The sequence below is a fragment of the Scomber japonicus genome, chromosome 19, assembly GCF_027409825.1.
Source record: "Scomber japonicus isolate fScoJap1 chromosome 19, fScoJap1.pri, whole genome shotgun sequence".
NCBI classification, from domain to species: Eukaryota; Metazoa; Chordata; class Actinopteri; order Scombriformes; family Scombridae; genus Scomber; species Scomber japonicus.
The window spans coordinates 5456788-5481196 of record NC_070596.1 but is presented as its reverse complement, the minus strand read 5'-3'; the positions used below and the strand labels follow the sequence as shown (position 1 = coordinate 5481196).

At 41.4% G+C, this 24409-nt stretch overlaps 1 protein-coding gene across 2 annotated transcripts in view; it reads right to left on the bottom strand.

Annotated features, from left to right (window-relative positions):
• Positions 1–1194: 1194 nt before the first annotated feature.
• Positions 1195–24409, bottom strand: part of LOC128380098 (WD repeat-containing protein 7) — a 106476-nt gene continuing 83261 nt past the window's right edge. For both annotated transcript variants that reach the window (XM_053339792.1, XM_053339793.1), the window contains exons 24-30: positions 24146–24332; positions 15226–15343; positions 14786–14935; positions 14598–14680; positions 12620–12719; positions 4307–4411; positions 1195–2186 (exon numbers count right to left, since the gene is read on the bottom strand). In XM_053339792.1, coding sequence (XP_053195767.1) covers positions 1983–2186; positions 4307–4411; positions 12620–12719; positions 14598–14680; positions 14786–14935; positions 15226–15343; positions 24146–24332 — 947 coding nt within the window. In that variant the 3' untranslated portion in view covers positions 1195–1982. The remainder of the gene's footprint in view (positions 2187–4306; positions 4412–12619; positions 12720–14597; positions 14681–14785; positions 14936–15225; positions 15344–24145; positions 24333–24409) is intronic.

Genomic DNA, 24409 nt, shown 5'->3' with positions numbered 1-24409 from the left:
GAAATTCATGATCATGATTCTCAGGAACTAGTCAGTGCCAGGCAGACAGTCACGTTAGCCACAATAAATACACCAAACAGGACACACGCTCACTGTACAAAAGTAACACCAGACTACATTACACAGCAGCTCTGATGAAATTTATATGTATATATACTGTATATGTACACATTTTATCTACCCTCCTAAACATCAGATGGCAGGGAGCAAATATTAAACTGTAAATGAAGAAGAAGTCTTAACATCGATCATTCACATATAAAGCGTTGTCGTCTGCAAAGAAGCGCACACTCAAGAAAAGCACACTCACTCAAAAAAACGGTTTAAAATGATGCAACAAAAGAAGCAGATGCTGTTTTTCTTTAAAATTATGAACCCTCCAGGAGAGCTTTAGCATCCTGGGAGGGACTGAAACGATGAAGAAGGAAGAAAGAAGTGAAATAAATAACCCACCATCAGGAAAAAACGTGGTTCATCTGAGGATTCTGACCAAAATGTGGACATAGAATTATAAAGGTTGCTGTAACTGAACAAAACAGGAAAGCTAAAGACACCAAATGGACTGAGAAGAACCAGTTGATGGACACAACTAAGTGATTAGACTCAATACAAAGGAAGAAAATGAGACAAATTTCATATAGTAGTACCAGTTACAAAGGAATACTTTGTGCTCATTGTGTTTTTGAATGTCAAATTGCATAATTAATTATAGTAGCAATACGTGTTGATGCAGACTAGTTGTAGCAGCCTGAAGTAAACACTTTTGCCCCCTAGCCTTAAATGATGACCACAAAAAGGTTGGTTCTTTTTCAGCTACCAGTTTGGCTGGTAAGATACATTGTGCATCAAACCCCACAAACGTGTTACTGTTACACCCTTAAAATGTCTTTGTTAGTTTTTTCCTTAGTTGATTTTTCCTCATATTTGCAGTGAGGACTGCTGCACCTCCAGCATCTACGGTTTACTGTGATCGAGCTTTTAGGATGAGCAGTCTGAAGTGAGAATGTGTGTTTACCAGTAAAAATACACTAGGGTGCAAACACATACACACACACACACACACACGCATGCATTTCTTCGTGAAGCTCAGAAAGGATGGAAAAGCTTCCAAGGTGCCAGAAGAGTAAAAGCAAACACACACACACACACACACACACACACACACACACACACACAAACAAAGAAACATGCAGTTTGAAATGTGAAAAGTGTGTACTTGTCTTACAGAGGTCAGAGCTTCATTCTCAACAGTCCACAACAAAATTATTTATTCCAGCAATGGAAGAAAAAAACAAAAAGTTCAGCAGAAAGTTTGGAAAAGAATGTCGGTTCATTTTTGAGTCACTGTTAAAATCTGTGTAATCAGTGTTTCGCAAAATCCACAAATATCTGCAAATGTGTAGTGATAAGATTTATCACAACTACCTGAAATAAAGTAAAAGCTAGCTGGGAGGCAAAATGGTTTGTGGGTAAAAGGATGACTGAAATGGTTGCAGGAGATGGCGATTGAGGAGATTTATGACATTCTGCAGAAACAGCTAATAAATAGGAATGACAAGAAGGTGTAAACAACTAAAAATACATCAACGCAAATCATACTGTAAACAAGCCTTCTATCACAGCCTTTAAATATATTACAGAGTGAGTCTGTATCACTGTAGGAGATAAAAACAAAAAACGATCACCTCTAATTTGTAGATATACCTGGACCTGTGCTGGGTTTTTACTGTTCTAGCCAAACTGCACTTGGATCTTTTCAAATATTCAGGTGAAATGTGTTTTTCAAGACAAATCCCATTGAACACCCAAACCTTTTCTGTCATCTTCACTCATTTTGAAAACTTTTTTAAACTAAAGTGACGATTTTGTGAATTCATTCTGCAGCTTTTCAGTCTCAAGAGCTCAAGAGCAAAAACCCCAAGAACAGGACCAGGTCTGTCAGATGTAAGAACGGGAAGTTCAGCTCAAGTTATGGATCTGGATTAGACCATGAAGCGGTGCTCCTTGCCATCGTGGGCCATCAGGATGACGTTGCGGTTGGAGGTCCAGATGAGTCGGGCGAGTTTCAGGTGGTTCTGGGAGCCTGGAGACGCGGGCTGCACCGGAGGAACCTGGTAGGTCTTAATGCAGCGGAGCTGAGGGGCCGAGTTCAACATCCCGATGCTGCCCAGCAGACTGGTGTTCATCTGAGGAGGACAGAGAACATTTAAATTCACTGTCTGTCAGTCAATCAGTACTTCCTCTGTAGCTTGTAAGATGACTAAAGTTTCATCAACAGTTAGTGGAAAACTTATAGCAAATTATCAGTATTCAGTGTGAATCAGCTCATAGCAATTTAGATAAGTCCACTTTCAAATTCTGGATCAGTTTTGAGATGAATTCAGCAGCACTACAGACATAAATAAAAGCTCTGCTCTGGAACAGCTCCTCCCACTATGCAACTATAACAAGGGTCTAACTTTAGTGTGTTCATTAGACTCTTTGCTCACTGTAAGAATCCAAGCAATGTCCAATTTATACTTTGAGCAAAGGGTCCACAAGGGTCTATGTTAAGATGATTTTGTCATCAGCCAAAGCGAACCATGTGTTCTGCCATAATATCAGCATCAATGTCCATTTTGGGGTTGTGTCAGTTAGTGGGTGTGCAAAGTCCTTCTTCTGAGTTGGTAGTCTAGTTTTACACACCCTTGCTGTGTCTCAAATATCGTACTTCTGCATTTACACTTCAGTTATTTGAGAAATCACACTGAGAAGTATGAGAACTATGAGTTCAGATGATGCACTCAAAACAGTTAAAAAGTTGAGTGTGGAACTATGGACACTTTTTGCCCTCAACGGTTGCCATCTTGGCTATGTAGCGGAAAGGGAGGGACTACTTTTCAAACGGGAACGGGACAAACTTTAACCATGGTGAACATTGCTGCATTCTTACACTAAGCACCACTATACTGTTGTCACACATAACCCATCAGTCACTTTATTGGGTTAATTTAGCAGTTTGTAATGCTTTGGTACCACAAAGTATAAGGCGAGTGCTAATGCTAGCTGGCTAACTCTAGCTTGCTAAGGTGCTAATCGTCATTTCCAGTTGATTTGAGACAATACTAACCTGTTGAAATTTGCACACTTCATAGAAGTGTGTTATTTGAGACACAGCATATGTAATGGTTGCACCATGAGAACTAAAGAAATATTTGAGCTAGTAAAATCATGCCAAACAGATAAACCTATGAGGCAAATCAGAGGTGAATATTTTCTGCTTTATTTCACCTGCTTCAATAGATTCTATACACACTGTAGTATTGAACATTTAGACCATTATCAGCAGTTCTTGTTAGTGAGGAAGCTGCTCAATCCTCTGAGGAAATGTTGAGTGTAATCGGTGAGGCTACTGTCACTGTGTCCTGCGAGGAAGACCAAGCCTGAAACTGGACACAGCTACAGTGTGTGTGTGTGTGTGTGTGTGTGTGTGTGTGTGTGTAAAACACAGCGAGGAGACACTATCGTTTCCTGAGACGACACTGCCCCTCCCTCTCCCTCTCTCTCTTTCTCTCTCACACACACACACTCACCGACAGAGTGTCTGCCAGCTCATTACCACAGCAGCCGTCTTGCCGGCGTGCTAGCAGTGGTTTATGCTTACAGTAATGCCATTAGTGTATATGCGTGTGTGTGTGTATATGCGTGTGTGTGTGTGTGTGTGTGTGTGTGTCTGTCTGTCTGTCTGTCTGTCTGCAGACAGTCATGTCAGAGGTCATAAAGACCTTTCATTCAAAATAACAGTTCTGGGAAGAAGATAAGAAGTGTGAGTCTATTTGTGTGTATGTGTTTTGTTTGTAAGTGGGGTCAGCCACCTGAACTTGTATTATTTATTGTTTCCATTATGCATTTGAATTTTTTTGTCAATAAAGAAGAATGAAATTAAATAAAACATCCAAAGTCAATGAAGATATGGGAAAATATTGCACAGCTGGTCAATACATAGTTGAAGTCATTGATACTTTAAAGCAGCTACAGATGTTGTGTTGTGGAATCTTCATTTCAAGAAGACCATGAATAAAGTTCAACATCTGTTCAAGCTACATTTTCTCTGAGTTTTTTTTGTTTTGGGTTAATGTATGTCTGATGATTCAAATGAAGTAAATATCACCTGTGACAGCTAGATTTAAAACTTTCTACGGCCTTTAAATATAATATTATAAACTTTCAGACCTCTGAAGAAGAAAAAGTGTCCTCACATAACAGAGTAGGAAAGTGTAGGAAAGTGTGTGTGTGTGTGTGTGTGTTTGTGTAATGTGTCATTTACCTGCCAGAAGGAGATGTGGCTGTCAGCATTGGAGTATGTTGCTAGGTAACGGCCATCAGGTGCGAACGACACCGCTGTGATTGGGCCCTTATGACCGTGGATGTTCTAAACACAGAAAGTGAGAGAGATTTAAAAAAGTGAAACAGTCATTAAAGAAAAGTTTTTACAGAAGCTGAACCCCTCAGCTGAATGAACACACACACACACACACACAGACACACACAGAGGGTGAGATATGTCTGAATGTTATAATATTCCAAGGTTTTCGTGTTGTTGGCGTTATCACTACATTATTGACAGTTCCTGTAGTGTGCTGCTCTGTAAGGCCAAACATCAGTTTATGAAGTGTTATTGATGTTTAACAGAACATTTTCACAGATGAACAACTGACTGCAACAATGTTTAAGTAAGTTATTAAAACAACCATAGAAGCTAACATAAGAGCAAAACTTGACTTTTTCCCTTTTAGATCCAAACTCACGCTTCAATAAGTTCTGTCATAAATAAAACGAAATAAGATGAAACAAATTTTGGTCCTCGTTGAAATTTTATCGAGGCGTCTCAGTAAAAAAAAAAAAACTTCTCGTGCGCCGCCCACATTTGTCTTGACAGTAAGTGTTTGCTTTGGATGAGATAATTCCATCAGATGAGAGGCCGGCTTCTGGTCCAACAGATGCTGCCAGTCGCCTCCAGAACTCAGGGGACAAAATAAAGCGCCGCCGTGCCACGTGTAACGCAATAAACCGTCCCGCCAGATGCTGGGTGTGTAACGTAATAAATGCCCCCCCTCCCTCCCTCTTCTCCCCACATGAAATCTTCACCCTGCCTCTGCCTGCGATTACAAACTCTCACCTCCAGATGAGATTAAGACGCGGTGCCTCGAGCGTCCGCAGCCTGAAATAATAACCCGTCTGTGGCGATTAAAAAGAAGAAGAAAGAAAAAAAACCATAACGCAATGAAATGAAAATCTCATCTTTTTAATTCGTTCTCTCCCTCCTCCTTTTAAAGGGGAAATCCTATTAGATTCCAGCTGTGTTGGCTGAAAGAAAAGCTGAATTATTGTGAGCCTTCTACGTCTCTCCCTCCTCCTTTATGAATCCCTTACATTCCTCTCTTTAACCTTCTTTCCATCCTTCACCTCCATCAGTCTCTCTTTTCCATTATTTCCTCTTTGGCCGGATCCCAAATCTCATTTCCCATCACGGCTGCCGTTAAAGGTAACAGAGTGGAAGGAGTGTGTCTGCAAACATTCATCAGCTCACACCCACGAATATTTCAGCTCCAAATGCTCTTTCACAGACCTGCAATCATTACGTTCACTTGTTCATTTGGCACATGCATTTGTCCAAAGCAACCAATTTCTTTTTTTTTTTTCTTTTTTTTTTTGGGGGGGGGGTTAGGTGTCTTGCTCAAGGACACTTCAACACATGGAGTGACTGTGACTGACTGAGCTGCTCTAACATCTGAGCTACAGCTGGCAGGCTCATCTACAAGTACCACTTGACATGTCTAACATCAACACTTGACTTTTTTTTTTTTTTTGGAAGTCAACAGCTTCTAGGTGTCTGGTACTCATATTTAAAACACTTAGTAATGCTTTTAAATGCTATGCAACCTGGAGCGCACACATACACACACACACACACATCAGACAATGGTCATTTTTGGGGACATTATATAGACTTATGTTCATTTACTGGAAACATACTGTAACCTTAACCACTGCTTTTTCCTAATTAGACAAGCCGCCCCCCATTAACTGGTATTAAGTCAGAAATGCGACTCAAAAAGTAGTAGTCAGACTGCACACACAAATCAGATCGTGGTCACTTTTGGGGACATTACATTCATTTCCTGGAGACTTACCTCAACCCAAAATAACAGCTTTTTCCTAACTGGGGACACAGCTTTTGCCCCCAATTAATTGGTTCTATGTCTGAAATATGTCCCAAAAAGTAGCCTATGACCGACTGCACACACATGCACACACACACACAGGACGTGATGGAAGCTATAAATACTAAAGTAGGACACAAATGAACTGTGAGATGGAAAACGACACTGAAGTTAAATGGAACAAGTAACAGAGTCACTTTAAAATCAGGAAATTATTATCAGAATGTAATGAATTTATTTGTTGGTTATAAAACAATTTAATTAACTGGTTTGGTAGCTTTATTAAATTGATTTGTTTGTTTATTTCTTATTGATTTGTCTTTAAGTTGTTCAATTCTCTATATACTCTGCTGGCTCCACACAAAGCCATTTTGATTTTTAATTACTATATACGACTGTTTTGACACTATTTTAGAAAATTGTGATGAGGTAATCTGTATATTGTAGGACTTTCTGAACCTGAAAACAACCTGGTGAAAGAAAAACACAAAAAAAAGGCGGGAAAATTGTTGTTTTAGAGAGAAAAGCAAGAGAGAAAAACAGGATGCAGAGTACAACTGTTTAATGTGCATCAAATATTGATGCTTTCATATATATTATGATCAGGCTGTGTGTGTGTGTGTGTCTGTGTGTGTGTGTGTGTGTGTGTGTGTGTGTGTGTGTGTGTGTGTGTGTGTGTGTGTGTGTGTGTGTGTGTGTGTATGTGTCACGGTGGACTGCCTACCAAATCAATCAGCCTATCAGAGAGCAGTGAAGCACACTGAAACCATTTACAGCACTCTGTACTTCAATACACCTGGCGCCGGGGGACAGCACTGTGTGTGTGTGTGTGTGTGTGTGTGTATATATCTCACGATGAGGGCTCGTCACATTTTTATTCCCGACCCCCATGAGTAAGACTGACAGCTCTTAAACCCCGCCTCCCCTGTGAATGCTAACCAATATTAACCAATAATGGCTTTTTTTCACAGAAAGCTGAGTCATTCACAGCTTAGTGGTGTGTCAAGTTTAGATTATGGCTAGCAAAGTGAAGCCATTTCAATAAGAGAATGCTAACAATGCTAACATATGTGTATATATGATGTTACAGTTGTAAAGCAGTCTGTTGGTTTCATTAGAGAATGTCAAAAACTGGTTACAGCTACCTGGGAACGCCAACAACAAAACACTGTTGAAATCAACAATATCGACAACATAGATGACTGGAAAAGTAGCTCAGGTCTGAGTGAACACAACAGACTTTAATTATCACTTGGATCAACACACATTTAGTAAAGATGTATATTTGTGGTGCAGGCATAGCTAGCTAGCAAACTATTAGCTGTAGTAGCAGTAACGTTGGATGTAGTAATACAACCATTGACAAGAAGGCGCTCTTGTTCTTATGTAGTGAGGGAGCGGCCAAGGTTATGCAGGCTATGCTGCTACATCACTACATAGTTGTATATGCAAGCTCAGCAAATCAGGAACACAGAAATGGTGAAAAACATTTTAATGCTTTATCTCCACAATTCAGTATTACATAGTTCTCTTATAGTTATTGCATGTTTTCAGATTATAAGTGATATCTTTTAGATATTTTTTAGATACTGCAGTGCACTTCCACTAGCACTTTGTGCACACTGACTATTTTATTATGACATATACTGTATATACATATATTTGTTTTATTAGTCCAACTTTTGGAGGCAGCAGGCAGGGGGTGTCCCCTCCCTGAGCTACTACCTTATCGTGGTGGAGGGGTTTGTGTGTCCCAATGACCCCAGTAGCTCAGTTGTCGGGGGCTTTTATGCCCCTAGTAGGGTCTCCCATGGCAAACAGGTCCGGGGGGAGGGGCCAGACAAAGGATAGCTCAAAAGAACCCTTATGATGAATTTTATGAATGGTTTTTTCGTGTCCCTCGCCCGGACGCGGGTCACCGGGGCCCCCCCCTGGACTCCAGAGTGGACTCTCTTCCACTCTGGAGTTGCCACTGGTGAGAGGCGCCGGACAGGGGTGGCAATACTTATTGCCCCCCGGCTTGGTGCCTGTATGTTGGGGTTTACCCCGGTAGACGAGAGGGTAGCTTCCCTCCACCTTCGGGTGGGGGGACGGACGGGGACGGATTCTGACTTTTGTCTGTGCATATGGTCCAAACAGCAGTTCAGAGTATCCACCCTTCTTGGACTCCTTGGAGGGGGTGCTCGAAAGTACTCCCTCTGGGGATTCCCTCGTTCTGCTGGGGGACTTCAACACCCACGTTGGCAGCGACAGTGAGACCTGGAGGGGTGTGATTGGGGCGAACGGCGCCCCGATCTGAACCCGAGTGGTGTTCGGTTATTGGACTTCTGTGCTCGTCACAGGTTGTCCATAACGAACACCATGTTCAAGCATAAGGGTGTCCATATGTGCACTTGGCACCAGGACACCCTAGGCCGCAGTTCGATGATTGACTTTGTAGTTGTGTCATCGGACTTGCAGCCACATGTCTTGGACACTCGGGTGAAGAGAGGGGCAGAGCTGTCAACTGATCACCACCTGGTGGTGAGTTGGCTACGATGGTGGAGGAGGATGCCGGTCAGACCTAGCAAACCCAAACGTATTGTGAGGGTCTGCTGGGAACGTCCTGTCAGAGAGAGTTTCAACTCCCACCTCCGGGAGAGCTTAGACCATGTACTGGGGGAGGCGGGGGACATTGAGTCCGGTTGGGCCATGTTCCGTGCCTCCATTGTTGAGGCGGCTGACCGGAGCTGTGGCCGCAAGGTGGTCGGTGCCTGTCGTGGCGGCAATTCCTGAACCCGCTGGTGGACACCGGCAGTGAGGGATGCCGTCAAGCTGAAGAAGGAGTCCTATAGGACCTTATTGGCCTGTGGGACTCTGGAGGCAGCAGGCAGGTACTGGCAGGCCAAGCGGAGTGCAGCTGCAACAGTCACTGAGGCAAAAACCCGGCCATGGGAGGAGTTCGGTGAGGCCATGGAAAACGACTTCCGAACGGCTTTGAAGAGAATCTGGACCACCATCCGGAGTCTCAGGAGGGGGAAGCAGTGCATCGTCAACACTGTGTATGGTGGGGACGATGCACTGCTGACCTCGACTCGGGACGTTGTGGATCGGTGGAAGGAATACTTCGAAGACCTCCTCAATCCCACCGACACGCCTTCTGGTAAGGAAGTAGGGCCTGGGGACTGGGGGTGGGCTCCACTATCTCTGGAGCGGAGGTCGCCGAGGTGGTCAAAAAGCTCCTCAGTGGCAGGGCCCCGGGGGTGGATGAGATCTGCCCCGAGTTCCTCAAGGTCCTGGATGTTGTGGGGATGTCATGGTTGACAAGACTATAAAGCATTGCGTGGACAACGGGGGCAGTGCCTCTGGACAAGCGGCCAAAATGAGCTTCCTCCGTAGGGTGGCTGGGCTCTCCCTTAGAGATAGGGTGAGAAGCTCCGGAGGAGCTCGGAGTAGACCCGCTGCTCCTCTACGTCGAGAGGAGCCAGATGAGGTGACTTGGGCATCTAGTCAGGATGCCTCCCGGATGCCTCCCCGGTGAGGTGTTCAGGGCACGTCCCACCAGTAGGAGACCCCGGGGAAGACCCAGGACACGCTGGAGAGACTATGTCTCTCGACTGGCCTGGGAACGCCTCGGGATCCCCCGGGAAGAGCTAGACGAAGTGGCTGGGGAGAGGGAAATCTGGGCTTCTCTACTTAGGCTGCTGCCGCCACGACCCGACCCCGGATAAGCGGAAGAAGACAGTACTGTACGGTACTTTTGGGTGTTTTTTAGTAATATGTTTTTATCTGTTTATTGGATAGTCAGAGATGTGTTTCTATGTCATGTTACGTGTGGCTGTAGCTGCTGTAAACCAAGCAATTTCCTGTGAAGGATCAATAAAGTATTTATCTATCTATATAAATCAAAGAATTCACTTTACACTGACTTTATGAAAGAGAACAAATTAATTACTGTATTAAATTTATGTTATTACATGAGTGAATTTTGATGCTAAGCTTTATACTGTACATGTTAATGAAGATGATTAGATTGTTAGAAAAACTTCATTTTGTAGTCAGTCTGTCACATACCCAATCACCTGCTTGTTATGACCCTATGAATTACAGTGCTCAAAAATGTAATTACACACACTTTGTTGATAGTAAAGATAACATTAAGCATGATGAAAAAGGCTCAGTAATCTTATATGTACACTCATCCAGCAAACCAGCAGTGAACCCCCTGTGTGATGAGTCCAGCTAAAGCGATGGGATGTAGTGAGGGAGGGGCTAACCCTGCTGACCCTGAGGCACACCTTCAGTAACACAACGTTTCCTTTTGGTTCCACTAGTTACAGAAAGAAACAGATGCAGAGAGAAAGATCAGTCAGATAGTTTCTTTGTGTTCAATTAGTAGACTCAGTAGAGTCTGTTAAAGAAGCGGAGCAAGCAGCTGGACACACACACACACACACACACACACACACACACACACACACACACACAAACACACACAAACACACACACACACACACACACACACACACACACACACTGAGTAATGCAGCTGACAAAGGCCTGTTCACGGAGGCTGATCAAAGCTGTGGCAGATGGTCATGCAGGGACTAGCTAGCTACGGTTGGACACACACACAAGCACACACACTCACACACAAATGAATTATAAACAGAAACTCTGCGTCTTAACAGAAACTCTGCGTCTTCCCTCATCTCCCTCTTATCCTCATACTCTTTCTTCTTCCTTCCTGCGCCCTTCTTCCCCTCCTCTACCATCTACCACTTTGCCTTATTTAACCCATCTTCCCTCTGTAAGGCCATCCCTCCTTACTTTTCTTCTTCTCTCTCTCTCTCTTTTCATCTGTCGTCTGTTTCATCCTATTCATGTTCTTGTCAAGATGCCCATATCGCCCATATCTAAACACGCCACTGGCAGTATGTCTTATCACCTCAGTCTGCTTTCGTTTTTTTTAGGAGCACTCCTCAAATGAACATTGTCACCTGGAAACAGACTTTGTGTGTGTAAAATTCCCCGTAAACATTAAACACCTCCTTGAAAAAAAACGGTTCCTAATGTTGTTGATTAAAGCTACAAGTGGCTGCTTCACTATCAAAATTTTACAACAGCTGTTAGAGGCTTTAATGAACAGTCTTAATAGTCCTTCAGAGTAGGAAAGATAAAAAAATAGTGGCTTGCTGTCTGATGATGGAGATAATCGGATGCTTAGTCGACAATTTGTGGCAGCCAAAACCTCAGCTAAAGTCCCAATAAGTATCAGGATCAATACAAAAGATCAGATAAAACCTGAAAGATACAAACATGTTAATGACACTGCTATTAAACACTTCATATGGTTCCAACACACACAAACGCACAACATTCCCGCAAAGCCATTATCTATTAAATGTTAATCACTGCAAATAACACACAAAGGAAAATCCTCCTGTCGTTGCACCATGCACACAAACATAAACACCTACACACACACATACACAATCAAACTAGATGTTGGGTGAACAGGGGCCAGTGCTGTTATCAGATATAAATGGCCCCCTCCACTAGACTAGACTGCTCAGGTGACTGCAGATCAATACGCAGCAAATTACCAACGTGCACCCTCGCACGCGGAAATACACATGCACACACAAACGTAAACAAACACACAGGCTGGTAGCACACGCAAACACACATACTGTACGATCGCACACGCAAAGACAAAACCGTGATTAAGAGAGAGTCGTTGTTTCGTCGTTAATCAGTGACCGAGGCAACAAAACTCCTCTTCACCCTCCCTCACTCTCCTTTCCCCTTGTTTACACCAGATCTCCCTTGTTTCCTCTCATCTCTTCCTTTCTCCTAGAAGGTAATCACTCCTTTTCATGGGTGGATAGAAAGATTTAGAGATAGGAGAGGAGCAAATGAACAGATTAAAGGAAAGTTAGACACATGAGTCTAATGATGCAGGCACAATGCAGGCCACTAGGGACATGACAAATAAACGACAGGAAAATATGAATACCCCTGCGAATATTAGGGTCAAAACTATTCATACCAGCAGAGATACAAATGTGTGAATTTCAAATGGCTGCTTCTGTGGACGGAGACGTTGAACTCAGGTCAGAGTCAGTGTGGATTGAACTGAGAGAACGCTCAATGTAAATACGATAAATAAGTTCAACATACAGCGCGATACTTGCATCTCATGTCTGGAGAGCAGTTGATGCCTTTAGTCCATGTAAGAAAATTCAGAAAAATTGGCCTTGTTCCCGAAAAAATAGCTTGTTTCTTGCATAATATTCACATTCTTTGTGAAAAATACAAAGGACGAAAACAGAAGTTGGAAAAAAATATAGATGTGTAAGTTCATTGCAAGAAAAGGTGTGTGAATGCCTTAAATCTTGACTTTGCTGAGGTTTCTCTTTGCGTCTTGAACGTACCTGACATTTTCCTGTACGAACATCGTAGAGGGCCACTGAACCTTGGCGAGCTCCGACGGCGATGCGATGACTGCGGTCGCAGTAACCAACCATGTAGAACCTGAACAAAAACACAACACACACAAACACATTCAACATTCAATCAGGCATTATGTAACAATTTCACTAAGACGGAAAAATTGAAGAGACAGAGGAGTTAACAATACCAGGGTGACACCTTTACTTATAGGGAAAAAAACAACAGGAAACAACCTTATTGTACTGGATCTGTAAGCGAAGAGATATACATGTACATACACAAACTTACTGTTCAATCTTACAAGCAAAAGAAACACAGATTGTGAATGCTTTGCAAAATTCCCCATTGGGAAGCAGAAACTTATCCTCAAAAAATAAGTCTGTGGACACACCAATGAAAAAAGAGAGAAAATAAAGAAAACCAAGAAGTTGCAAGGGGCGCCAAACTAGATACCATGACCAGACCAGAATTTTACCAGAGTATAACATTCCCCAGGCACTGCCTTTCTTTTAGTCCCCCGTGGCACAATTAGATGGTGTAACAGTGCCTGAAACCCCTTCCCCTTTTAACCTTTCCAGTGTTGGGATTGGGGAGATCTGCGTTCCGGCAATGGTTGTAACTTTCCTAAACTGACATTCTGACATCCACTGCCACTTCTTGCAACTATAGGACAGGTGTATGGAAGGTGGGAAAGCAAGCATAGTTTGAGATTTTCTCCCCACTGTCCATTGTGGCCATTTAGAACAGCTATAAATACACAATGGTCAGAAGAAGACACTAACTACTGTAGATCTTGTTGGGACATACCTCTACGATTAGGCATCAGATGAGACTCATCACTTGATATCTACATTCGTGGATAGCTGAACACCTGCCTGCCACTTCTATTTTCATGTTAATGAATTTCAAATGGTATGTTTCATTCCAACATCCAACATCTCTCCAATGAAACATACCAAGACCACTGGTATGGAGTACTGAATTATTCATACAAACTACGAGAATGTCTCCTGAGTCTCAGCTAGTGAAGAAGCCATGGTGTTTAAATGTAAGGGCAAGAACTTCTCTTGTACCTCTGGCTTGGGCAAAGGTATAAGCTTGTAATTGAGTTCAAATGTCTGGTTTTATTCAAATCATCAAAACTTGGCTTGGAGCACCAATGACATGACTTCCCTGCATCCTTTCACCCATTAACAACTCAGTTCTTTGCTTGAGGTAAGTGATGGTATTGCTAATGGGATTGGAATAAAAAACATTCATCATTAAATGGTCTAAATCAGGGGTGTCAAACATGCGGCCCGTGGGCCAGAACCGGCCCGCTGAGGTATCCAATCCGGCCCACTTTCCTTCCTGTCTGTTTTCTTTCCTTCCATCTGTCCTTCCTTCCTTCCTCCTTTGCTTCCTTCCTTCTTTCCTTCCTTCCATCTTTCCTTCCTGTCTTGTTTTCCTGCCTTCCTCCCTTTCTTCCTTCCTACAATCTGTCCTTCCTCCCTTTCTTTCTTTTTTCCTACTTTCCTTCCATCACTCCTTCCATCTTTTTAATGGTCCGGCCCACATGAGATCAAATTGGGCTGTATGTGGCCCTTGAATGAAAATGAGTTTGACACCCCTGGTCTTAATATTACACATCATATACCTGTGTTGTACACCCCCCCCCCCCCCCCCCCCACATACACACAAATTAAGACCAAGAGGGGACACACATCATATATATTCACACACCAACAACCGCACACAGATTGAGTTGGTTCAGCCACATGCCCCGAGGTTGCTATCTGTCACCTGTGAGTTGACCCCTGACCTTTGACATCAGCATAGACTCCCAGGGGTCAATTTGCTTTAACTCCTCCCAAATTCAGCCACCCCCCCCCACCACCCACTCGCCTTTTAGGGAAATGTGTCGAGGCTTATTAACGCACCCGTACACACACACACACACACACACACACACATACTTACTTGCAAATAGCAGGGAAACACTCCTGCAATCCTTTCTTCTTCACCAGAGAACCTTCAATACAGTACATGATGATATCCATCACCTGAACAACAAGAAGAAAAAGAGGATGAGGAGGTGATGATTGTCTGGCTGTGTTTTAGAAATGAATGTTGATGCAATATAAAACATGATATGTAATGTTCTTTACCTCAACGAGCAGATCCACAACGTCTCCGGGCATCTTCTCTATCAGGATGTCGATCACTCGCAGGATCTCAGTCTTGGCTCTGGCCAGAGTGGTGGTGTGAACGTTCTGCTGTGACTGAGAGTTGGCCTGGGCCGCGTTGAACCGATGAACCTGGAAGACAAAATATATACTTGTTATAATTGGAGGAAGATTATATATCTTCCAATGATATTACACAAAGAGAGAAATACTATTAAATGAGTAAGTTACTAGTACTATTACTGCTGAGTATTGATACAAAAGTGATATGTTTTTTGATACCTTACCTTGAGGAATGTAAACATATTTCATACATACATATATCATTCTCAAAACTTTCTGTCAATAACAGAAAAAAGTACTGACGTTTGATATCCAGACCTTCCTGTCAGACCATCTACTGTAAATAAATTCTGTCTCACCTCTCTAGCTATGGTGGTGATGAAAGCAGGCGGCCGCGCGGTGGCAATAAGAGAGAGGGCGTGGCGGGCTGAGCGAGCCGAATCTGCTGGAGGGTTGAGTGGCAAACCCATGGTAATACTGGAGAGAGAGAGAGAGAGAGAGAGAGAGAGAGAGAGAGAGAGAGAGAGAGAGAGAGAGAGAGAGAGAGAGAGAGAGAGAGAGAGAGAGAGAGAGAGAGAGAGAGAGAGAGAGAGAGAGAGAGAGAGAGAGAGAGAGAGAGAGAGAGAGAAACAGAGTGGTACAGAGACTGTTATTTAAAACAAAAAAAAATCTAAAATACATACCCAAACAGATTATATATTCTTTAAAACATGTTTGAATTAGAGACAAATCAACATCGAAAGCACAAAATTGTTGCTTTATCAGTTGGGATATTAAATAATAGCTTAAAATAAGCCTTGTATAAACCTTAACAGACTGATGCCGCTGTGTAGATTTTTTTGTGCACTATTTGTATTATTTTGCCTTTGTATATTCCATGTCTTACTTATACTGGTGTTGTGCCCATATTTGTTGATGGGTCTAACGTTGCAGAGTGTAGGTATCAAAACATATACAGTCCCCAAAAAATTGGTTTTATTGGTTCTTGAAAACATATATCTTTAAAAACATTTAATAAATGGATCATTCCACTTTCATAAGCAAATGTAGAAAGAGGGAGGGAGGGAGTAGAAAGTAAGTGAGTTTAGAGCCCTAAAAAAAGTAATTGTGCAACCTTCATTAAATAAAATACCATTTAAAATGTTTAAAGAGAAACAACACATTTACAGAAAAAAATGAATGCTTTAAATGAATATAAGGTCGTGTTTTATTCCATGACACAATTACAATAACTTATCATTTTAAGTTTTGCATGTTGCCATCCACTTTTTTGCTTTACATCTGGTTATCATCATCATCATCATCATCATCATCATCATCATCATCATCATCATCATCATCATCATTATCGCTAAACTAAGGTGTCATCTGTTGTCTGTCCACTCTGTTCAAACACATCTTGCCCTCATGCTTTTTTTGCACTTTTGTTTTTTTTTTTAACATCAACTTATCCCAAATCATCAGGTTAAAGTCACAAGTTTAAATAAAAGATGAGATGCAGGAGGAGTAACACCTCTGGAAAACAGTGCATTTTGTTGGGGACTATTTTCAGCTGATTAATACACATTATAGATGCTCTAGTGAGTAATTCGGGCAGCAGGATGGTGTGTGTGTGTGATAGACTAAAATTAACTACAGTGTGTGTGTTCATGGTGATGAAAGAACATTGTGCAACAGTGTGCCTCATTGATGTGTTTTTAATAGTTTTTTGGTCATGTCATTTGTTGCCAATGAGAAAAACACACAAACTCTACGGACTTCTCCTTTAAAGACAATTTTAAAAAATAAAAATAAATCAAGAGCGGATGAAAAAAAGAGATCAAACAGACAATTTTTAGAGAGAGGAAGAAACCCGGATTAAAGGGGAGAAAAGTGGCAGAGAGAGAGAGAGAGAGCGAGCGAGCGAGCGAGAGAGCTCAAGCCTTACTAATATATGGAGTGAAGAGATTAGCGGGCAGCTTATAATGTCAAGGCCGAGTCAATGGGAGCCATTCACCAGACGAAGGCATAATGGACTCCCACAATGCAACAGGAATAAGACACATGCACACACACCCTAACAGCTGGCCACACACCCCTCTGTGTGTGTATGTGTGTGACAGAGAGAGAAAGAGAGAGAGAGAGAGAGAGAGGGTGGGCGAGGGAGGCCACCTTGTTAACAAATGACTCTGGAGAGAGAGGGAGGGAGTGATGGGTGGACGGACGGCCGAGCAGCGCGATTCATCTCCTCTGATTACAGATCACAGCTACAGATCTTGTAATTAATACCGGTAATATATTGGCAATATATCAGCGATATTGAAATGTTTAATTTCATTTGGAGAGGTGGCTGTAATTGGAAACAGTCATGATGTTGATATAAGGCAGCAGGAGTGCGGAGGAGCTAATTGTGCCGAGAACCGCCGAGGTTAATAACCCACGTTTAGAACATGTAATGAAATAATCTGGGTTATCGTTATACACACACACACACACACACACAGTCTGCAATGTGAAGTTTAACCCTTACATACTGTTCATATTCCTTTATAATTAGTGTCTATACCACATTTTGAACCACAGATGTATTTTGCATTTATGTTTTCTTTAGATTTTGAAGCTTTTATAGTAAAAAAAAAAAATCACAATTACACTATATTATATATGATATGTTCTATAAAATGAGAATATAACAGCCAAAGATATTTCTGTTTACTGAAAGTGAAGGATGCAACAACATTTGAATGGTAGGTTTATGTGTAAAAATGTAAACCAGATGCACATCATTTTAAAATGTTTTTGGACATACTGGGCCACTGTAGGAAAAGTCATACGATGTCAGGCTTTGAGAATGTAATTTAGATTGTTTTTAATTTCTTAACTGTCAGAATGAGTCAAATTTGACCCTGACAGTATGTATATAAGGGTTAAAGTGAAAAACGAAATTCTCACAAGACTGTCACACAAAAAGAAGCTATATCCATAATGGTGTTTTTTTTTAGTTTTTTTTTTTTACACTTAATCACTTCATAAATAACCAATCATCAAAAGTGTCATCATGCATTTTCAGTGGACTGATGGATAGCAACTCAAATTTTACACATAATAATTAGTTTAACTTAAACTAGAACTAACTAAACTGAGTCCAGACTGAAACTTACACTTCAGCTGACAACTCACACACACGCACATGCAGCGTTCAGTGTGTGTGTGTGTGTGTGTGAACCTGGCAACATGACTGCATTCACAGCCAATATCACACCGACATTATCCAGTCAATACGATGTCTCACACACACACACACACACAGGCACACGCAGCGAGGACTTGAGGTATTGATTTTTGTGTGTGAGGGAGGAGTGAATAACCTCAGTCACATGATGAGAGTTGCTGCTGCTGCTGCCACAAACCCAGACTGTGTGTATATGACTGACTGACTGACTGACTGACTGACTGACTGACTGACTGGTTCAGGACCAGACTCACTGAAATGGTTTCCTCAGTGAGTGTCAGACTACACTGAACTGTGTATTTTACTAGCAGACTCAGTGACTGGTTAGACTTACAGTACTACTTTACAGGTAGTTTGTTTGACTGACTGGTTTACTGAGTGACTGATCGGGTTACTGATTGCTTTAGGAGGTAGCTGATGTCCTGATTGGCTTACAAATTAACATAATGACTGAGTCACTTATAGACTAACTGGTTGGATGGTAGGTTTTCTGAATGCGATGCTGATTGGTTTACTGGATGCTTTACTAGTTGTCTGCTTTACAAACTGATTTACTAAGTGACTGATTTTGGGGAGTTGACTTCTACCTCTCTCCTGCATACACGCCATCCACTCTGTGGTATATACTCACACAAGTTGCCATTTCTTTCCAACAACTGTAGTGGGCACTGTGGACTAATCTACAGCAAACACACACAAGAGGGTTAATGCTACTGAACTGCTTCTGTAAACATGCTGAAGAATATCTGAAGATCGGTGTGTTTTGGAAAGAGGAGGAAGAGGAGGAAGAGGAAGCGATTGAACCGGATTGAACGAGATCATTGATGAGGAAGTGTGCCTGGTAGGTGCAGCCACCAATCATGGTGTTCCACATTTTGGGACACGCTAACCAGCTGTAATGCGAGTGTTTCTGAAGCCCTGTGTGTGAAGCATGTGGGCCTTACAGACTAACTCAATGACTGACTTACTGGCTGGTTACCTGTCTGACTGGTACTCTCACTGACTGACTTACTGGTTGATTGGTTAATGGATTTTTGCATAGATTTACTGGTTGAGCAAATGGATGGTTTACTTGACTGACAGTGTGGAGCGGCCCTCAGAAACTCACAGAGCACTGCGCACAGACAATCTTCTCATGTGACACTAAGAGGAGAGACTGGACTGTCAGTGAGACACACACGGAGAAAAGAGTTCATATGTGTTGAGATATTTTGTTATAAAGTTATTAGTTATGAAATAACTAAAAAGCACAATCTAAAAGCACAATCAAAAGCTTTCTGTAATGCACTTTATTTTGAAATGCCATCTTTATTTGATATAAGAAAAGAAAATGTATTTATATTCTTATTTTACTTATTGTATTATTTATTTGAATCCCACATGTTCAGTGTAAATATTAATAAATGAATTCTACTGATTTAATTTAACAGTGTACAATCTAGCCACTAGACACAGATGCTGATGGAAGTACAATGCTACTTCAAGGTACTGAAAAATAACACGGACATTATGATGTTCTGGACTTTCACATGAAGACATTTTCAAAAACTGTTCCTCAGTGAATTTTAATTGAATACCCCTGCATTAGGGGGTACATGGTATCTGACTGTACTCATGTGCACGTTGATCTATATTTAGTTTAGTTTTATGTGAAAAGCTCATTAAAAGTGATCATATATAAATGCAGTACTGTATATGTGAATCTACTGGAAAAAACCGAATAGATCTCATGGAAGCTTTACTGGCAGACTTAATAACACAGCAGCTAATTAACTGATTCATTAAATACATGCTTTACTGGCTGATTACCAGCTCATACACATCTGCATATTTTCAATTGACCCATGTTCATTTCAGCTTCTATCTTTATTTTCTCTCATTATTAAATTACATTTTTTCTCACACCATAAACTCCCTTTCCAACAGGTCTGAATGCAACAGAGTAAAATAAACAGACACATACACACACAGACACACAGACACACACACACACACACACACACACACACACACACACACACAGATCAAAACAGATCAACACTAGTTTTTTTTTACTGAGAATTGACTTGTAGTTTTCTAATCATTGTTTGTGTGTGTGATAAATCATCTAATGGTGCTCATGAGTAAACATCTATGATGACAACAACATGTTCTTATCTCTGCACGACACACACACACACACACACACACACACACACACACACACACACACACACACACACACACACACACACACACACACACACACACACACACACACCCGAAACATTCAGTTACCTCTGCAGGACAGATGCAATTTCTTCAAAAGCCTATATGGACAGAAACAGTGTAAAGAGATGTATTTATCCCTGCATGACAAATAAATACTGTTTTCTCCAGCCCTCTCTCACACACACATTTAAAGATGCATTTATCTCTGCTGCAGCAGCAGCAGTGAGTACAAACACATCACACACTGATCCGATGAGAGTCAACAAAAGGACGTTTGATGATGTTATACTATGATATAGATTTACTGATGGAGTTTTAAAGTTTCAGCAATTCTACAGTTCTATTACTTACATGTGGTAGCTAGCTTATTTTATTTGTGTGGGAACAACAGAAGACAACCAACAGGTTTTATCCACATTTAAATTTGAATATCTTTACAAGCTGCTTTCTCTTTTTGAGAGAATTGTGTTATTTACAGGGATTTATGGTTTATTAAACTAGTTTTACATGTGGTTGTACTTTTGTGAGATGACAATGAAGTAAGTAATTTAACAGTGATCTTAAGATGTTTGATCTCTCTCTCTCTGTGTTTTTAAGCTGCTCTAGTCTTTATATTAATGCAATGGCATTCAGCTCAGAGTTGGAAGTGATACAGAAACAGAGTCAGGTTGCTATCATGACCTTTATGTAGAAGTGAGTCAGGTGTTTAGTCAGCCATGAGATCAGCAGGTACAACTGCCAACACATTTACCTTTAAAGATGTCTAAAAGAGGCTTTTGTCTCTAAGAAAGAGTGCTTTGAACCCACACACACCCAAGTTGTCCTAGGTCAGTTTTGGGAACATTACATAGACTTGCATTCATTTCCTTTCTTCTCAATTGGTGACACAGCTTTTGTCCCCAGTTGGATGAGCCATCCCCAATTAACTGGTCACACTGGGACACACTGAAATGTGTCCCTGGAAGTAGCCTACACACACACACACACACACATATATATATATCACACATATATATATATATATATATATATATATATACATATATATATCACACACATATATATATATATATATATATATATATATATATATATACATATATATATCACACACATATATATATATATATATATATATATATATATACATACACACATATATATATAATTGCATATAAAAATACACACAGAGCAGAGCCGGGGTGAAGGTGATTTGTCTTTTTGTTCCATCTTGTGTGTCTAAAAGTATAAAAGTGTGTGTGAGTCTTCTACACCGGGAGCTCAAACCTCAAATCTCTGCCTATTGAAAAAGGATTATCACACACACACACACACACACACACACACACACACACACACACACACACAGAGGAGTGTATTGACGACTGGTTGGGTGCATCAGGGACAAAGAGCCTCGCTGCAAGTCAGCTGCATGGAAATGCACCCACTGTGTGTGTGTGTGTGTGTGTGTGTGTGTGTGTGTGTGTGCACTCTCTTGTAACCAGTCATGCATTCAGCTCTTCAGATTTTGCCTCTTTCCTTCTCTTTCTACAGTAGAAATTGACCAGTGAAGGAATACAGAGTGTGTGTGTGTGTGTGTGTGTGTGTGCGTGTAATTGTAACATACTGACATGATCATATATATTCTTTAGACAACAAACATTAAAGCCAGCAGTACTACTACCTCTACTGCTTCCATAATACTATTAATAATAATACTGCTGCTGATGTGAATTGTAGAATCTGATCTAAATGTATTGCCAGAGGTCAAAATCAGACCCATTAATCTGTTTAATGATTTTAGTACATTCTGGAGTTTACATTGAAACAATATGATGCCACAAAAATTCATAATGTAAGACACTGTTGTCTCTAGATGGCTGAATTGGATTCAATTTACAGCGTACTGTTGTAGATTTTCTTCTTTCTTTCTTTCTCTTCTTTCTTCTCCACTGGACTGTTTATTCACCACAAACAGTCAATGTAGACATACTGTACCTTAAATCATCTGACTTATCTCCACTGACCTTTAGCCTTCTGCTATCTTATGTAATTTTCCAGACTCTTTCGTATGTTTAATGTTCGGAGTTAGAATATTTTATTTCTGAGATCTGTTTAATGTTACGTCTTGTTTTATTGCTCTCTTCACTTTCGATCCTACTAAAAATTCATTGGGCTAAAATTGAATTGTGTTGAATTCACTCTTCCACAAACGCACACACACACACACAGTGGCAGCAGACATATCTATACTCATTTAACCAGACTGGCCCTGCTCGAGTTTCAACCTTAATAGGATCAACTCATGTAGGCCAGTTAGATTTCAACAGGGAGGAAGACACACACACACACACACACACACACACACACACACACACACACACACACACACACACACACACACACACACACACACAAAGATGCCTCTGAATGACTTTCTCTTTTGTGATCTCTGACCTTTACTTGTATAAAAGCTGTTTTAACTTCACCACAACCTCTCACTATGATTGTCAGGAGTCAGCCGCAACCTTTGACCTCTCTTCTGCTGGTTGGAGAGGTTGTGGCGGTTTGACTGTGCAGGAAGTGAAGCTGTGACTCTGTTGCTGTCGACGCGTGTGGTCGATCACTGTCTGGATCGCCTCAGAAAGTGACACTGATGTCAAATGATTTCATAGTATAAACCGACCTGAACTGTGAAATCCTCTCATTCACTGCACACTATAGAGGATTGTAAAATGTGTCAGCTGACTCAATTCAACCCCTTTTTTGTTTATTTTAGCTCAACTTTTCCTAATGTGACCCACAGTTAAAATAGAAATAAATGCAGTTTATGAATGTGAATTGGTATAGAGACTAATTATGAGTCAGAATATGAACAGCATTTTTTAGTCTTAGCAGCCAGAGAGAGGCGTATCCTTAACCCCTAATATCTTCAATTCATACAAGGACAAATCACGAGGCCAGTGTTTCCCAAAGGCTCAGGACAACAGGACAAACAAGGAAAAATCTGCAAATTTGTGCCTTTAAAAATCCTTCAAATGCAACAATCTGAGGAAGAAATATTGCTAGGGAGCAGTCACATCACATGTAGACAATACTTTATTTTCACTAACCAGTGCAGTGAGTGATAGGTAGTCTGTGGCTGTGGCTATGAGCAGATTCTCCATCCGTATATAAACTTATATCTTCATATTGTGTCTCAGAGCTGGAATTCTGATGACAATGTATATGGACAATTTTATGCTTCGCTGCTTGTGGGGCAAAAAAAAAAATAAATAAATACAGACAAACACACACATGCACACAGACAAAGGACTCACATGTCAGAGCAACGCAGACATCATTACATCATCATAATGTCCTGCAATCAGATTATAGCCTGGCTTCCATAACTCAGTGTGTCGGCTCTATAGTGCCTGAGTGTTTCTATGTATGTATGTGTGTGTATGTGTGTGTGCATATATTTGTATTTACAAGCAGGCTGTTGTCTGTACTCTGGAATCTAAGAGGGAAGACTGAACAGTCACACAGACACAAACACAAACAACCGATCAACCAAGCGCAGGACTGACCTGAACCAGAGTGTATTTATGTCTTTCTGTGTCACTATTACCTCTATCTATGTAAGCTGTGTCTTTGTGTGTGTGTGTGTGTGTGTGTGTGTGTGTCAGTTGCTTTAGGTCAAGTCCAAGTCAAGTATTTCAGGTCTCTCAATGACCATTAAAAAGATAAGACATTTTAACATTTACCTTTCACAGCTGTTTACAGTGTTTCTCTAAAGTCTCTCTAATCTATCTACAGTATGAAAGTAACATCAGTGTTTGAGTTGTGTGTGTGTGTGTGTGTCGTGGACTCACTTGGCCAGCTGCTTCTCGGCATCGGCGCAGAGCTCCAGCAGTCCCATGAGCACCGCCGACACGTCCATGTACGGCTCCCAGACGGTGAAGCCTCGGCCGATCAGATCGATGGCGGTGCGGCGGATTGTGCTGTGGGGGGGCAGCTTGGGGCTGGGGGGCTGCAGCAGCAGGAAGGTCAGCGCCTTACCTGCAAACGGTAGAAACATTGAGAGTCAGAACGGAGTAGAGTTGCAGGGGTTATCTGAGGAATGACAGGAGCCTGAT